General features: G+C 41.4%; 2 protein-coding genes across 7 annotated transcripts; both read right to left on the reverse strand.

Annotated features, from left to right (window-relative positions):
- Window positions 1–627: 627 nt before the first annotated feature.
- On the reverse strand, window positions 628–5243 carry cirbpa (cold inducible RNA binding protein a). Of its 4 annotated transcripts, none has more exons than XR_012772852.1 (8): window positions 5071–5243; window positions 4262–4370; window positions 4057–4163; window positions 3826–3961; window positions 3607–3742; window positions 3435–3493; window positions 941–1028; window positions 628–850 (listed from the first exon to the last, which is right to left on the reverse strand). XR_012772852.1 is itself a non-coding variant. In XM_075483604.1 (7 exons), exons 1-7 carry the CDS (start codon window positions 5215–5217, stop codon window positions 2877–2879), a joined length of 681 nt encoding a protein of 226 aa, XP_075339719.1. In that variant the 5' UTR covers window positions 5218–5243; the 3' UTR covers window positions 2021–2876. The 4 variants fall into 4 exon arrangements, 2 of the variants coding, with proteins under 2 accessions (XP_075339719.1, XP_075339717.1); XR_012772851.1 differs by having other exon boundaries at window positions 628–863; XM_075483604.1 differs by lacking the exons at window positions 628–850; window positions 941–1028 and adding an exon at window positions 2021–2890 and having other exon boundaries at window positions 3853–3961.
- Window positions 5244–8078: 2835 nt separating this feature from the next.
- On the reverse strand, window positions 8079–14804 carry LOC142399124 (midnolin-A). Of its 3 annotated transcripts, XM_075483607.1 has the most exons (8): window positions 14353–14803; window positions 14143–14230; window positions 13988–14047; window positions 11886–11950; window positions 11282–11531; window positions 11054–11147; window positions 10539–10778; window positions 8079–9435 (listed from the first exon to the last, which is right to left on the reverse strand). In XM_075483607.1, exons 1-8 carry the CDS (start codon window positions 14580–14582, stop codon window positions 9263–9265), a joined length of 1200 nt encoding a protein of 399 aa, XP_075339722.1. In that variant the 5' UTR covers window positions 14583–14803; the 3' UTR covers window positions 8079–9262. The 3 variants fall into 3 exon arrangements, with proteins under 3 accessions (XP_075339722.1, XP_075339721.1, XP_075339720.1); XM_075483606.1 differs by having other exon boundaries at window positions 11303–11950; window positions 14353–14804; XM_075483605.1 differs by having other exon boundaries at window positions 11282–11950; window positions 14353–14804.
- Between the last annotated feature and the right edge of the window lie 2622 nt (window positions 14805–17426).

Raw genomic sequence — 17426 nt, forward strand, 5'->3', positions numbered from 1 at the left:
TCACACGAGGGCGTTTCTTCTGGATGATCCAATCCACCACCAATGCCTAAAATGGCGACGTATGATTTTAAAGGACTATGGTTTGTTTACGTTTATTTAGTATTAAATATAATGTAAAAACAAGCAGTTTCCCGTGTGATGCAAAATGGTATGCTACACCAAACCTTGATAGGAAAAATATTTACTTTTAAAAGGAAAAAAAAAGAGTTCCTGCTGCAGTTTTGTTTGCAAAACATTGTGTAACTTTGGTCTGATCCAATAAAGGAAACTACAGTGGTTAAGTTTTAAAAACACCTGTTCTTACTATTTAGTAGACAGCATGTCTTAAAGGCATGGTTGGCAATCCTGGACAGCTAGCAAGATTTGAAAGTGGCACCTCCGCTCAGGCAGAACTAGACAAGGCATCGGTTTTTGTCCTTGGCCTAGGAGTTTGGATTGGTCAGCTTTGTCAGTCCTGCCACAGAGGTTTGATTATTTTTTTTTATCCTTTTTCTAAATACATCATGATCAGGATTGACTGACCATTTCACCCAGTATTACAAAATGTGTTTCTGAACAGGATTACCAATCACACCTTTAATGTTGGATTTGTAAAACAGATAAATTGTGAGTGATAACATGGAGGCATTTCAGTCCAAAAATCTTTATTTAGAAATTCAGAATCAGTTACAGAAAAGCTTCAACCATATAAAATTTAAAAAAAAACCAAACCCAATTCCATCATCTTTCCTGTCCAATTGTCACTGACCACCACGGACACAGAATAGATGTTTTAACATCAAGCTGCCGCGTCACATACGAGTCGAAAGGTTCCTCCGTATTGATGCTGCTTGCTGCTGTCCCACTCCTGCTGCATGTTGGACCTGAAACATATGAGCAAGACTTTACAACAAATTCATTTAAATATGGCTCAATGTTTTGAATGGATAAAAGTTTTTACCTGAACCAACATCAGTGCATGAGACTGCCATCAGTCGGCTACTTAAGCTGCGAGGAGATCCAGTAAAGCCTCAGCTGGTCAGTTCACCCTAAAGAGAGATTAATGTTAAGCCTGGAAACATGTTCATCTCAAACAAGCAAATGCATGCCATACTATTAACTCACCACATTGATAATTAAGGGTACAGAAAGGCATGATAATACAGTCTAGGTACCATCACATCAATTAGGACTGCTGTGGGGCTTTACTGGAGCAAATTTTGAAGAGTGATGCAGTGAACAGAAGTGGACTGAGCACAATGCTACCCATGATTTAAGAGGCAAATGCTTTTAAGGCAGACTTTAGGTGGAGCACTACAATCCAGAGGAGCTTCTTAGAAACAGCCCCCTTTAGAGTCCCACTGGTCTTAAGAATCTCAATCAGGGCGAGGCTTTGGCTTATTTGTGGTGGACATCTGAAGCAGAGGACTTAAAACAGCGACTAACTTGAAGGTATTCATGGAAACAATGAGACTGAGTTTGAAGGATGTGAGCAAAGCAAAAGGAGATTTTTACCTCACGTGCATTGGCCTACTCTCCACATTTGAATTAGGCAAGAGAGCAGCTTTCCTCTCTGTTGAGCACTTGTTGGTAGTCGCAACACCTCACTCTCCAAGGACTTGTAGGTTTTTGAAGTTGCGGAGTTCTTGAACGTACTGAAGCATTGACATGACACCAGCTGACATTTTACCACCATTTTCTTCTGCCACTTCAGGGACTTTTTCAAACTTCACTAGAAGTTTGACTTCAATACAACGGGAAAAACATTGCTACTAGATCTTTTGAAGAAAAAAAAAAATCCGAGTCATTGGACTAACAACAGGTTTAAAATTTAGCTCTGAACAATTTTAACAGGTAGCAAATTATAAAGTGGACTTCATAGCATATCCCTCAATTTTAAGAAAAAGCCAATCACTAGCCCTCAGAGACATCCATTTCAAGGCTTAAGAGCAGGTGACCAGTCTCACACTGCAGTACCTGAGCCACAGCTCCCAGCTAAACTCCCCCATGCGGTCATTTTGAACAGGCAACAGAATCAGGATCATTTTCCACAATTTGTTTAATAGGCTCCATGAAGCCAAACTGACAAAGAAAAAAAAATATTGGATCATACAAACATAAAGTACAAAACTGTTCCCGGTTTAAATTTACTCTGGGTAAACGACGTTACATTTTCGATCACTTTCAACAAGATTAGTCCATTTTTACAGCACATTTAAAATGCAGATGTTGAGCAGAGCACAGAAGATACCTTGGACAGACTGTAGCATGCTGCATTTTGCAACTTCATGAACAGCCGGCCACTTCGGATGTGTAGTTCACCAGTCTGAAAGGAATTCACTCTTTTGGGAAATTGAACACAAAGGAGCTTCGGCTAAACTAAGGTTCTCTTTTAATAGCTAAAGGTCTTTAGCATTAAATCCCCCAAAGTTTAATTGTATAGCTCTTTCCTCACTCTTAACACTTGGCAGGAGGTAGGGTCAGTCAGTGACTGAGAAAGATAAAACAAAAAAGCCCCAGATACTTCAGTTTATAAAAAGCTATAGAATTCAATCAGGAAACAAAGTGCTGGACAAATGGTCTACAGCAATGTAGTGGCTGATCAATGAAAAGCCATGTGAAGATCTGTTTGATCCCAGATTGGGAGTTGAAGTAGTCACATTACACAAAAATCTTAAGATGACTTAAATAAAGATGCCCAATTATGCAATGTAAGATTCTTGAACTGTATTTTGTAACATGGTTTGTTGAGGACCAAAACTCATGGCTACATTGTTTTGAAGATGCCAAGCTACTACAACAGAACTAAGGTCAGCAAAAAACACGTGGACATTTTTCTTGAGGGAGCATCTTTCAAATACAGCCAGCCAAGTGATGATCTTGAATCAGGGAGATGTTTACTCGTGTGTAGCTGGAGGATAAGAAGTGGGCACACAGGTAAAGACACTGAAAGTTTCCGACACCCGAGTTTCATTACAACCCCCCTCAACCCACAAGACAGTTTAAAATCCCTCCCATGGTCTTTGCTTAAGGTTGAGAAATGAGCATCTTTTGAGCAGGCAACCTTCAGCATTTGCTTTAGTGCTTCAATCGTTTTGCCAACTTCTTTATCAGAGTGGGAACAGGCCAGCAAAGTTTGGCAACTATATGCATCAACTTGGGCTCAGGTACAAAACTGAGGGACAGTTCATTTGAGTCTCGAAAGGTTAGGGCTGTTCTACTAAAACCAAGGTTGAGGATGCCTGGCGAAATTATATGTATATAAAGGAACGAAGCAAGTAATTGTTTACAAATTCAACTTGTGTAGTGCTACAATATCAGAAACCGTTATAGAAGCATAATCAGTGTATATACGCACGCACACACACACGTTAGTGCCATTTAAGATATTCAAGTCACAGCCCCAACAATAGCCTACATACATCACTCAAAAGAAACTAATCATTAATGCTTACCATAGCTGTCATATCCATCACGATATGATCCAGAACGGTCGCCATATGCACCCTGTCCCCTGTAGGGGACAAAAGGGACAAATACCTTTAGTGTCAATTATTGTGCTGCATTAATCTTAAGCAAAAATTTAAAAAAAAAAAAAAAAAGGAACACATTTGTTCAAGTACGGACCTATTCTCTCTGTAGCCTCCACCACCTGAGGAGTATCCACCACTCCTGTATCCACTACCACCAAAGCTCCTGTCGCCACCACCAAAGCTCCTGTCGCCGTAGCTCCTGTCTCCATAGCCTCTGTCGTTGTAGCCACCTATCAAGCAAAGTAAAATTATTAATAAGGGGGCCGCATAAATTTTTTTTCTTCTTGTAGAAGAAAAAAAATTGACAACGTACTTTCGCCCCTGGAGAAGCCTCGCCCACCTCTTCCCCTGGATCCACTGAATCTGCCGCCTCGTGGACCGGAGAACCCTCCTCTGGAGCGCCCGCCCTTTCCTGCCTCATCCACTCTGATAGCCCGGCCATCTAGGGTCTTCAAGAACGCACAAAAGTCGGCGATTTACTTTCGGCTTAATTTACATATGCATATAATGCATACAATTTCATGAGCTTCTGCTCAGTAATTACCTTTCCATTCATGGCATCCAATGCGTCTTTTGCATCCTCAACGTTGTCGTATTTCACAAAGCCAAATCCACGCGATCTGCCAGTTTCTTTGTCTCTGATAACATCGACTAATGATGAAGAAAAAAAATAAAATTAAAACATTAAACTTCACAGCTTTTTTTTATTATTAAACACTAAACCAACAGAGGTATTTGGATTAATTTACCTTTTTCGATGGTTCCGTATTTGCCGAAGGCAGCAGCCAAAGAGTCTTCGTTGGTCTCGAAGCTCAGACCTCCAATGAACAATTTGCCCTCGTCCGACATTTTATGTTGCTAAAAAATTGCAAGGGAAAAATTGTTATATATATATAGTTATTGTCAAAACAACTCATCCACTGCATAATCTAGGACCGAATTGCATCACATGAAGCGCGAAACTGGGTCACCATGCAGCTTACACAAAATGGCGACCGCGCGTTGCGCACTTTCGCGCAGGGTTCTTCCCCGGGTTGAAAAAGCAAACAACTCTAGCTTGCCGACTCTTACTGGTTATGATTGAAAATAGTTTAACCGATAAAAGAGACAATGAAAGCCAGACATTTGAAAGTGATAGCATTTCGTCGACAAACGACTGCGATTTTTTTTTCTTTCGGCGCCATTTTATAGCATCGACTCGTGTTTCTTTGTCTCGGTGACCCACTTAGCAATGAGCTCGCAATGCGGCTCTATGGCCTACTTTCGATGATACACAAAGGGATTCAACTAAACGACAAATGCAAGATCCCTCGACTAGTTTTTTTGTTTTTTGGGGGGGCACTTACCCAGTTCAGCTGCATAAAACCAAAAACAATTTTAACTCAGTCTTGGTCTCCTAACGACAAATTATAACATTATATAACTCGCTTTATACCAAACAATTTTCCTAATTGAACGATATGAATTACATCTTTCATGCCTTATCAATGTATATATATACACGTACTACACCTTTTGGAAAAAAAAGTGCAACATTAAATCGGGAAAATGCAGTTACCTGTTTTTTTTTTTTTTTGGAGAGTTGAGTAGAGTGTTGCACCGTGCCGCAATGCAGGTCGAATGAGAAAGAGGAGGAGGGGCATTTGTCAGTTATATCTGCTGCCAACCACTTCTTCTTCTGGTGTTTAGGGGATCTTAGGTCCATACCGCCACCTTACAGTCTATGACTGCCACCTACTGTTCAGTACAAATGTAACATCAAGAAGACCTGTGAAACAATGCATCACCAGTATTTGTTACTACACTCTGATTAATTAATAAACAACAACTCAATAAGCTACACTGCCCTTCATCGAAAAGGGAAGATAACAATACCGAAGATGATTCAAAACAGCCACAAACCGTTCAGTTTTTACTTATGGCTGTTTGGTCTCTCCAACGAGGCCTCTAGGCCACGTGATTTCTTTTATCATTGTACATTTCCTGGTTCTGACTCATCATTTCACCTTTCCTTTTGGTTAATGGGTGATCCATTGTTGATTATTTTGTTTCACTATTAATCATGGCTGCTTTGTGTGTCTTTCTGATCATTTCCAACTTATCCCCATTTTTTGGTTGTTTTTGGTCACCTTGATGTTTTTTGCACCATTCTAAGGCGATTTTTCCCTGTTCCCTGTTTGAAATTCGGATTATTTTATATTCTATGTCATTTTGTAGTTATTATCTCTTTGTGATTAATTTTAACAACATTTTTGGACATTGCTTTATCTCTTTGTTGTCTCTCGCTCTCTTCATGGATTTAACCAGTAGGCCTACCTATCAACATCGAATCAATAATCTGGTTTTTAACAAAGTATAAAACTTGTTTTACCCTTTTTAGTAAAATTATACCCCCTGCTGCTTGTCATAATAAATCTATAAATCTGCAAGTACGAGGTTGAGACCAGGACTGAAATATCTACTTTGGGAAAAAAGCGGAGGTCATTATGCTTGTTCACATTAAACATATCACCACTACTGGCTTCCCAATTAAAGCTAAAGTGGTCTTTTTTTGTCCATGTAGCTGTGCATCATAAATAGAAAGCATAGAGATGACTGAAATGCCATGAAGAGCTCTCTTTTAGATCAGTTTTCGTGATCAAATCATTTCCAGTTATAGAGTTATGTAAGGCAATGAGCAATAGAATAGATGTTTTTGCAATATAAAGGACAATATCTCAGATAGGTATGAACATCATACATGTATTTTAGTTTTGTGTATGTCGTTGTCCATCAAGTTAATTAACTGGAAAATAGGAATCCAGCCTTACTTAATCTGTTTTAAAGTGTTTTGTTTGTGTGAAATAGTTTGTGAGTCGTTTATGATGAGAGCTGTGTGAGAACATGGCCCAAAGTGGATATGTAGGAAGTAAATGTGTCAGTGAAAGCAAAGACGTATGTTTTTGTTTTTTTTTAGTCATTTATTTGCTTTAACTCAAATGAGACAGTTAATACTGTTCTAAAAAACAGTCAGAATCATGACAAACTTTACTGCAGAGGGACCTCACATTCACATTTTTTTGCTGACGAATGAGGACTAAAATATAGGCTTCACATATAAATACTATCAGAGAAAGACTGAAATATTTCAGTAATAACGCTGCAAATAATGCCCACATTTAAAGATGTGCAACTATGTGTATCACTTAATGTATTGTGCTCAAGATGTGGTAAAACAAGCATATACCAATGCGTTTATATCAGACATGAATACAGGATTATTGTACACAGTAAGAACATTTGGACTTGGAGAGACTTTGTTAGGCTGTTCAAATGCTCATGTGGAAGAGATTGCTTACGGGATAATGGTACTCTTATGCTCAGCTATACTGGTAGTCTTTGCTTAATGACAAAGTCTGTTGTCATTAATGAATCTCTGAACACGTGCATGTTCGGTATGTTTACGCACCATCGCAAGACTCATTGCCATCTAAGGCAGATGAACGTGGAGTCTTTTGACAAGTATGTGAGATTAAAAAATGGAGTGCGAGGCAGTGCAGATATCATCTCAGACTATAAGGAGTAGCAGGGAAAACCTCACATTCCTGAGGAATGTCAGTGTGAAGAGTTGAATGTACAGAGGGAGGCAGGTAGCCTTTCAATTAGACCAACACCAGCCTCTCAGACAACAACAGATCACAAGACAATAAGTTCTCATTCAGACTTGATGGTGTATCGTTTGAAGCAAGAATATACTTCATTCCTATCCTCTGATCTGTTGCATGAAGATAGGCTGCACACAGTGGGATGAGACATTGTTTGGGCCTGGCTCTTGAATTCTTGTGCAGATTTTGATTGAACTCAGCTGGAACAATAGTAATGGTAGTTTGCATTTATCAGTTCCTGAATGCAGGGGGGAAGGCTTGAGGGGTGGGGGTTGCAGGAATAGTTGATTGGTTGTTAGGAGAGAAGCTCAGAGTGACTGTAAAGCATGAGAATGGGCTTTTCAGTTTAACAATAAAACAGACGAGAGTCATCAGCCAGTTGTTGACCCTCTAAAAAAATGCATCAAAAGCTGAATAACTAGTTTTCAGCAAAGCACTTTGCATCAATGTGCAAAGTACTAAAAGTCACTACTTACTAGTGGCCTCTCTCATATGCCCTTTATCAGCTTGCAGCATGCTTATAAAAGACTTTGTCCTTACTTCTGTATGCATCTTTGGTCTGACAAAGCAATCAGTGTAGCAGAAACAGGAACATTGTACTTCTCACTCTGCTTTGACAAGACAGTTGGCTTGTTAGGATACATTCAGCAAATGCATCTGCATCATGATGAATGAATCTGAGCACGATGAGATCTCCAACACTGGACCTGCAGCACAGACACTTTTGCAAATTTTAGTCGTGAATATATCAGCCGTGTGCTATCAGATCTCTCTTCAAAAGGGACAAATGTTAAACAAGCATTACTGTTGTTTCCATTCGTGTCCCATCATGACTGAGTGAAGCAACAGAAAGATTTGGATTACAAAACCGACATTAACACTATGTATTAGATGCATAAAAAAGGCTGGACTCACCAATATGTTCAAGTTTTAATTTTTTTATTTATTCTTTGCATATTTTCCTTCCTTTTTTAACTTTTTAATACTGGAACAGCAGATCATTTAGAGGGGACACGTCTGCAGAGATCACACCCTCTTTATGTTGTACATTCAAGACAAGAACTGTTAAGGCATCTAAATTCAAATAGAAATAAGAAGCCACATTAAACACATACAAATAGAATTTTTTCAATGAGGACAAATAGATACAGTTATTACACACAGGGGGTGGGCAGCACCCTGCAACTGGTCCAAATATTTGAATGACATCTTGGCCAAAAACAAGGCTCAAGAAAAGAGAGTTTGCACAGAACATATAAACTTGTTGGACAGCAACACCAAGTTCACAAGAGAGAAAGTCGGAGAAAACAAGACGTGTTTTTAGACTGTATCGTGCACATTTAAGATAGAAGTCTCGACATTTAAAACATTTAGAAGTCTTGGCGCTTAAATCAGAAACCTAACCTTTACATACAGACCAAACCCTGCTCTTTTACTCACTAGCCGGCTGGAACGTGACCCTACATCACAGGGCTGAGAATAAATGTCTAAGGAAAAGTAAAGGAAAGGTAAAAAAAAAAGAAAAAAAGACAATGGACAATGTCTTTGGAGGGGTGATGGCCTACAGCACCATCTATAAGCTACATACAATGCAGTTCTTACATTCCTCTCCAAGCTGTTTCAGCCACCATTCACACCATGATCTTTGTGAGTTTCGGGTGAGGAAACACCCAAGACATTCTGAAGAAATATCCTGAAACTGTTAGCAGTTAAAGGAGATGGAGCCTCTTTCATGAGGTGAAACCTTTACAAGAACCAGAAGATAGGTCAGTTGCCTTCTGCAGACACTTTGGATTACACAAAGAAACACACCAAAAGAGTTCTTTGACCAATCCCAGAGATGTATGACACAAAAACAGAAAGCTTCTCTGCGACACGGTGCTACATTGACCTCGGTTGTCACTGGAGGACAGACTCAGAGTCATGCTCAGTACTTTTATATTTCTGAAACGTCCACAGTGTAAATCACATCAAAAATAAAAGCATCACCTTGTTTTATGACCCTGTGTGCTCCACAGATTTCTCTCCATGAAGTCAAAGGTCAGCTGTGGATTCAATGGTCACCCCTGCTCAGAAACGGGATTTTGTTTTTCCCCACGAAGGCAACTAGGAGCGATGTTGACGGTGACGGTTTGGACGAGTGGTTTGATGGAGGTGTGAGCTCCTGCGCGTCCGTCTGCGAAGACGCCTCTGATGCATCAAAAGCTGGAGGCGCTCTAGCTTAGCTTGCAGTGTCTTATTTTCCTCTGCGGATGTGTGCAGCAGCTGACTCTCATCACCTGCAGGAGAGACCAGAAATAACATATTAGATATAAAACAAAAGGATAGAATACAACTCATTGTAGCGACTATTTTGGTGTTTTCTGTTTTGAATGTTGTTCACTATAGAGGTTCAAAGTAGGTATAAATCCAACAAAAGGTGGAAAAAAAACATTCAACCCCTTTACTTAAGGGAAAGTACTGATACCAATTGTGAAAATCCCTTCAATGTGCAAAGCAAAATAAGCTATTTAGAAGCAAAATGGTTTGTCAGTAATTCTTCTATCAAATATGATGTTCTTGGATAAATGTTACTGCTAGAACAGTTTAAATTGCTTTACATACCGTTGAATCTACAGCACTGAATACCATCTTAAAACATCATCATACAATTTTTAACAATTTGTCTTGTCAAAACCATGAGTTTGCGAAATGTAAGATTGGTAAGTTCTCAAGAAAACTAGTCAAAAGTGACTAGTGAGTAAAGACAAAATATTGGACAAAAAGTGGAAATATAAGATGAGCCACTGAGATTTTGTGATGTAGATGTATGAATATACATGAAAAGTTCAAGGAAAATACATGCCCCTCAGAATCGTAGCTATGCAAGTACAGTACAGGAACACATGTTTGTACTTATAGTCACACATTTTCAACATGTCTGATGTTTCTGAATGAATGACAAAAAAATATCAGAGAAGAGTGGAAGGTATGCTACCACACAATTTATGACCATGAATGAGTTTTCTGAGGTTACAGTGCGTTATCCTCAGCCAAAACCAGTGCTGTATTTAACATTTTTAATGAAAGTGATCCCAATATGCACACAGATGGGAGGTGCCCTTGAGCAAGGCACCGTACCCCCTTGCTCCCCGGGCGCTGTGAATGGCTGTGAGTGTGTGACCCTGTGCATCAGCATGAGTGTGTCAACAGGTGCCAACCTGGATGGGTTAAAAGCGGAGGACAAATTTCGTCCTTTAATTCTCCTGCACTCATCCCTGACAAATGATTTGCATGATGGATTCAATCACCTGTAGGCCGACTGGAACTCACAGAATTATTTCAGCATTGTGGCAGTGCACATTTACACATTCTGACTGTTACAAATGAACTGATTTTTTACCACTGTGCTCTGTCCTGTGGGTCAGCGGTGGTCTGCCTCGTGCTTTGCAGGGCTCCTCTGTAGTGAGTTGTGTGACTGGAGGATCTGAGGCAGAACAGAAGTGAGGAAGAGGACGAGCAGGAGGAGGAGTTAGAGCCCCCTGGTGGTGGGATGCGGCTCTGAGGAGGTCGTTGAGGATTTGAAGGATGATGGCAATGCCACGGCGACGGATGCCACTCTGAAGGCAAGGGGCCAGTGTCCCTGATAGGATAAGAAGTCTGATGTTCAATTTGTTCAAATGAAAATGATCACGACAATGATCCTCTATTTTTTTACGTTTATATGAAAATTAGGTCACATTACTAGAAAACATCACCAAACTGCTACCAACCCCATACAAATTAATTATGTTATGATACTGTAAGACACCCTGTATTTTTCTGTTTTGCTGCATTTAAAGCATCTACTGGTTTATCTTAACCAGAGTTCTACAAAACTGGTGAACTCTTGGTTTGTCTCAGTCATTGAGGACTTACCAGAAAAAGTCCCAGAGAAGACACCAGGTGAGTGACTCACAAAACTTTCTATGACTGCTCCTGGCTGCTTTGTCAGCTCTACAGTTACATCCCTCTGTGAAGAAAAGACAGAAGGAAAACATCTCAAAATTGTAACAATATTTCAAATCCAAAATTTGAAATGTATTATTTAAGTTCTGTTAGACGTTGCCAGTACATAGCAGTGACAGCAGTGTGTTTTGCATTAACCTCTGCGGTAGAGTGGCTAACCTCTGAGAAGGTTGAGGCAGCCGCTGGACTCGGGGGCCTCGTGCTGGAGCCGGAGGGCCCGGCTGACCAGACCGGTGTGGCCGCTTCTAATGGGAAGTTGCAATGTGGTAAACCCGAGGGTGGCGGGGGCTTGTCAGCAGGGTGTGAAATAAGCAGGGAAGAGGGATTGTGGCAGCTCACAAGTGGGAGACGACTCGATGAGTTCAAGGAAGTTTTGGGTCTCTGAGCACTGCAATGGACGTGGGAAGCAGAGGAGGTCAGCGAGGTAGGGGATCCTGTGGAGGACCATGCAGAGGCAGAGGCAGAGGCAGAGGCAGAGGCAGAGGCAGAGGCAGAGGCAGAGGCAGAGGCAGAGGCAGAGGCAGAGGCAGAGGCAGAGGCAGAGGCAGAGGCAGAGGCAGAGGCAGAGGCAGAGGCAGAGGCAGAGGCAGAGGCAGAGGCAGAGGCAGAGGCAGAGGCAGAGTGGCTCACACTGCCGGACATCTGCAGGCCAGTTTGAAGCTGGCAACTACTCTGAGCCCTCGAGTCTCTGTCCTGCTGCAGCTGCTTCACATCCTGTGCGGACAGCTGAAGCTGCACATACATCATGTGGGCACCAGTCCTTGTGTTGAGGGTCAGAGGTGAGCGCCCAGACAGGAAGTCATTAATCTGCAACACAGTACAAAAAGAAGCACATGAGGGTTTTAACAATCATTTAGAGTACTGCACAAAATTCTATCATTTCTTTATATACTGCCAGGAAAACTGGAGACAGGCACAGTGATTTATTCCACAGAAAACATGGGAAAACATATGTGTAAATACACAGGGCAAAAACAGAGTTTGTAGTTTTAATGTAGTAGACGGATCAACTTGAGGGCCAGATGCATCTCCCAGGTCCTGTGTCAGGCCTTTGCTGCATATTTTCTTATTTCCTGAGGATTTCACTCTCAGATACCATTCTTCTTTTGTCCTCCACTTTTCTCAGCTTTTTAAGGACGCACTGTGCTGAGGTATGACGAGTTTTCGGCTAATAGCTCTGGGAATCACCTTGCCAGTAAAGATAAGTGTTATCTTCAACATTTTCTGAAGACACAGCAAAACAAAACAAAAACTAACAAATGATGTGCCTTTGCAAAAGGGTGCCAGTAACAAAACGCCTAAAGATACCATTTAAAATTTAAAAGTGTAGACAACACTGGACCATTCCTTGAGCTAGGAGCTTTAGCTTGAACAATTCATTTGTCAGAGTTTAATGGCTTAAACAAAACAAAAAAAAAAGGACCCATTCCTCTGAAAATGGTTCAGTACCAGGACTGGACAGAAAATGAGTAAAAAAAAAAAAAAAATATCAGCCAAAGTTCAAAGAAAATCATAGAAAGAACTCAAAATGCCTGGAAAACTATTGCTCAAGACCAGTTTTATTAGCTTGGAAGAGATTTTGGCACCTTAAAAGTAAACTATAGCGAAATAAAGGGTAGCTAAAGACTTCGCACAACAGGTTTCAGTTCTAGTTACTAGATGTGGTTGGTGGAAGTACAGAGGAGTGGGTGGTGTTCACGAAGGAGATGACTGTTAAAGAGGAAAGTCATCATTGCTATAGTAGATTATAAACATGTATTGAATCCTGCATTTTGTCGCAAGTGGTTCAACAATGAAAACTGCGTTACACAGAGATATTAATGAACGACGTGCCATGAACCGTTTCAAACGTGGGTTTGATTTGATGGGCATGATAACTATAAATGAACTATGTGTCAAAATGCACTGCAATGCACATCTATTGAAATGTACCTGTCCACCTATCAGCCACAGCATTAAAACCACTGACGGGTAAAACGAGTGACACTGCACATATTGTTACAAAGCTGGCAGTCCCTTTACTTTGACTCTCGCCACTGATCTTAACATTTTTGCCGACCAGTTATGTTCCTCATATGGCAACAGCATTCCCCTACAGCAGCAGCTTCGCCCAACAAGACAGCAGTGGGCCACACAAAAAGTGCTAAAAGAGGGGCTCAAAGAACACGATACAGAGTGTGAGGTCTTCACCCGGCCTTTAAATTCCTCAGATACCAACCTGATGAGATCTCATGGCATCTGTGGGAAACAAACCCAGTCTGAAAAGACCCCACCCCACAACACACAGGGCCCAAAGAGCTTATTGCTCATGTCTCTGTACCAGACACTTCAGGACACTTGGTCCTTATCTGAGCCGTGACTGGTCAGAGCTGTTTGGCAGCATGAGAAGCAGCAACTCAATATAAAGTTATGACCGATCAGGGTCAGAGTGTGTAGCCGTATGACTGTTAGTAATCAGATTCGCTGTAATTGTCTCTGCTAATGGCATGATGCAGTAATGCTTACATGTGTGTACACGCCTGTGTAGAAAATCAAAACAACTTTCTTCAACAGAATCACACCTCTGATTAAAACCTCAAAGAATGTCCATATTAGGAGATTTTGAATCATTCACATAAGCTAAGCAGATCCTTGAGTTGAGAAAACTCTGGAGTAAAATATACAATTTAAGGACCCTACGACTGTCTAAGTAATGCACTCAGCTGAGCTCAATTTTTCTGAGCTCCCAGGAGAACCAAACAACAAATATGCCAAAGAAGGAAAGAAACTTTGCACTTTTCAGGGAAAACAGTTTCCGCTTACTTACAGCATGCAAATGGGAAAGACATTCAACTCAACACTTACTTGGGCATCTGTTAAGCTCTCCAACATCTCCATCATCGTCCTCTCTCTGGCAGCTGAGCACTGTGGCAGAGAAGGTAGAAGAGCTATCAACAAGTCTGATTTCATTCACATTCTTTCATTGTTGGTAAATATAGGATGTGCAGTGGCTTACTCACAGCTAAGCCAGCCTCAATGACAGGGACCAGTGTCAGTTTGCTGCCATCTGTCACTCCCTGCTCCAAAAGTTTCCCTGCAGTCAGGTGCCTACAATGTTTCATCCACGTGTGAGAGTAACCGATTACCTGATTGCCAAGTCATTGCATGAAATAGGAGCACATACATTACATACTCTGATTCAATCTAGGATGCAGTGGGACACAACTCGCCTGTCTTTATGTAGGAGTACGATTCTGTCTGTCTGCAGTCTGAGTTTTTGGGAGATGCGTGCCCGCAGGCCCTCCGCGGTCTCTCCTCGGGGGACAGAGAGCTCCACCGGGCTGCCGGTTGTCGAGGTGATGGACAAACGCATTGTGAGCTGACCGGTGGACACCCCAGCTCCGCCTGTAGACTGCGGAGGGCTGAGGCTACAGAGACCACGATGCTGCTGCCGCTCCATTCACAATCACTGGTGATCTTTTTTTTCTTTTTTTCTAGAAAATCAGATTCGTCACGAGACTCGATTGAGGCGAGTTGCTACAGTGTTTTCCTTTTTAATCTTCCTCCCTTTTCATCCTCGACGTCATCCCAAGCGTCTTTAAAACTAAGAGAAACGGGTGACTCGAGCACAACACAGTATGTCAAATCTCTGTGTCTGTACCAGAGGCAGCTTTACTCCAAGCGTAAAAACACCCCAGCACTGTCAGGGAAAGACCCGCCCACCGGCACACGCGGCCAATCAGCGAGAGCCACAAGACTGTGAGCCTTGGTTGTCCAATCGGAAGGCTCCCCTTGCCATATGGCTCCACCCATGTTTGTGCTGGGCTCACCATTCACAAGTGATGCAATCCACACAGCACAACATGTGTATGTGCAGGGTGTCATCATGTCACCGTGTGTATTTCATTGAAATTACAGTCCGTAATGTCTCACAGGGGATAATTCAAGTTGTTCAGCGTTAACAACAAACAAACACTCTTATTTTGAGATGGGACCTCCTATGACGGTTCTGATTCCCCTTCTGTACACCAAGAGGATCTCTTCTATAATACTTTTAAAGGGTTTTAAAGGATCTGGAATCTTATTTTAGTGCCTTCATTTTTTTTGTCACTCTATAAATGGACAAAGACAAAAATCACGCACTAATATTGCTCTGCAAGGTAAAAAGGACTTTGATCTTTGACACTATACCTTGTAGAGATCAGTTCCACGTCTCTTTGGTGAACTACGCACAGTAACCGAAATTTTGGCTGACCAAATCTTTGCACGTCATATTATACAAAACATTTGAGTATCTGGAAGTCCTTATTGCCAACATGTACAGAAAGCTATAATAATACCAAACTGTGGCATTTCCCGAGTGTGTGTTGAAAAGTTTGAATTATAAGTCAATCAATTCTTTCTTTCATTTACACGGTCACATAGGCCTGACCCCGTGTGCATTGGGCTCATAGAAAGGAGTCACCTTGTGGATGCTCACATTCATCTATGATTTCTGTACGATTTCACATTTCAGTCTTTGGCAGGAGATGCTCACAGAGAGCACCTATCCTTTCATTCTGCGGCCCATCACATCTTCGGCTGCTTGGTATTCTTGTCCAGCCTCTGGTCCACAGCAGGATCTCGGGCTCCACCTGTCACATGACGCACAGTGCAGGGGAACGGCTTGGAGTAAAACATGACGTAGGAAGCTGGCGAGGGCAGAGAGATGCAGCTAATATGTGTCTCCTCACGGTGGCTAAAAATAGCTGGACCAACAACACCCCCACTTTGTAGCCTGCGTCACTCCACTGTCACGTGACCCACCTCACCCCACACCCTCGTTCCCCTCACTCCCGAATGCAGACTGGTTGTGTTTGTCTCATTGTGTCCCCTCTGTCTGAAAACCTCTGCAGTGTGTGAGATTCTGCTTTATGGTTCTTCTCTGTCGTTCCTTTGTTTGGCTGTTTCATTTCTTTCCTGCCCTATTTTCTTTATTTTCTCTGAGAGCTAACATCCCATAAAGGTCAGTGCAGCAGAAATACGAGGGATCTCTTTGAAACCTTGATAACATGAACATCTAATCATCTAAATCCCAAATATCTTTCAATGTTTGTTGAACTCTACTGGAATTCACAAGGAATCCCTCCCTGACCTTTCCTCAGTCTTTCCTCTTTATAAATGACTCAACGCAGCGAGTTGCCCGGCGATACTTTGATGGAAATCCTTTCCTCCCTGAGCTTTTCGCTGCTTTACATTCTTCGAGCCTCAGCGAGAACAATTCCACAGGATGTCCTGCTCTCCGGAGCATGCACAGACGCAGCTCTGACGTCAACCACCCAGCAACACACAAACACACTGCACTCATCTTCTCCTTCACATTCCTCCCACCCCTGCACAGCCCCTCCTGGCATCATTTCCCAGATGTTTCAATTCTGTGGTATGTGGCACCTTAGACATCCTGAAAATTCCAGGAGAAAGATATTGTATGTGTGGAATTCAGTCATGATTATTTAATGTAGATTCTCATTAAATGAGAAATGAGTCATGTCTCCTTCTGATCTCAAATTTATTGATAAGATTAGATTGTTTCAGCTACAGCTTTTGCAACTCATTAGATTTCACTTGGAAATACATTTAAAAGACATCATATCAACAGCAATAAAACAAAGCTATTAAAATCTCCCTGAGGGACACCAGATTAACTCATTCAGGGTCACATGAATGATCTCATTTCAAAAGCGGATTTTCAGAGTTCATCCACTCACTGAATTCTCGAACAGAGAAAGCCACACAAAGAAACGTGTGCTTTAGAGTTCCTTATAGATGCACCCACAGTTACACAGCCAGGCAAGCCATCAGCACCTGAGGTATTTTCATTCATTCATCGTATGAATATCATATGAACAAATTGGAAAAAAATGATCAAGTCTGACACATTTAGTTTGTTAAAAATACAGAAGGGGTGGGACCCCAATCACTTCATATGAGAACATACATTAGATGTCACAATGATGGTTGAAGATTAAATAGTAGAATGCCTCACTTTCAGCATTTGATATGTTTTCTACCATCTGTAATGAGATTAGATTGGATGAGATTTTGAAATGATTGCATTCTGTTTAGATTAGCATTTTACAGTGTCCAAACTTTTTTGGAATTGATTTGAAACTTATGCACACATATGTTAAGGCTTACACTGAACTTCTTTTTTACTGATGAGCCTTTGGAGAGAAGCAAACAGACGTTTTTCTTTCTTCTCAAGCTCGAGACTTCCCCATATTACAGTTTTGCAAAGGTCACTTACATGTGGCGCCTCACAAGA

The sequence above is a fragment of the Odontesthes bonariensis genome, chromosome 14 (assembly GCF_027942865.1).
Source record: "Odontesthes bonariensis isolate fOdoBon6 chromosome 14, fOdoBon6.hap1, whole genome shotgun sequence".
NCBI lineage: Eukaryota > Metazoa > Chordata > Actinopteri > Atheriniformes > Atherinopsidae > Odontesthes > Odontesthes bonariensis.

Coding starts and splice junctions, on each gene's coding strand:
- cirbpa (XM_075483602.1), bottom strand. CDS start 5,217: ATGGACCTAAGATCCCCTAAACACCAGAAGAAGAAGTGGTTGGCAGCA. Junction 4,371..5,070: donor CCAAAAAAAAAAAAAAACAG/GTAACTGCATTT, acceptor GCAATTTTTTAG/CAACATAAAATGTCGGACGA. Junction 4,164..4,261: donor ATACGGAACCATCGAAAAAG/GTAAATTAATCC, acceptor CTTCATCATTAG/TCGATGTTATCAGAGACAAA.
- LOC142399124 (XM_075483605.1), bottom strand. CDS start 14,582: ATGGAGCGGCAGCAGCATCGTGGTCTCTGTAGCCTCAGCCCTCCGCAG. Junction 14,048..14,142: donor TCATTGAGGCTGGCTTAGCT/GTGAGTAAGCCA, acceptor TCTCTGCCACAG/TGCTCAGCTGCCAGAGAGAG. Junction 9,436..10,538: donor CCACAGGACAGAGCACAGTG/GTAAAAAATCAG, acceptor TCTCTCCTGCAG/GTGATGAGAGTCAGCTGCTG.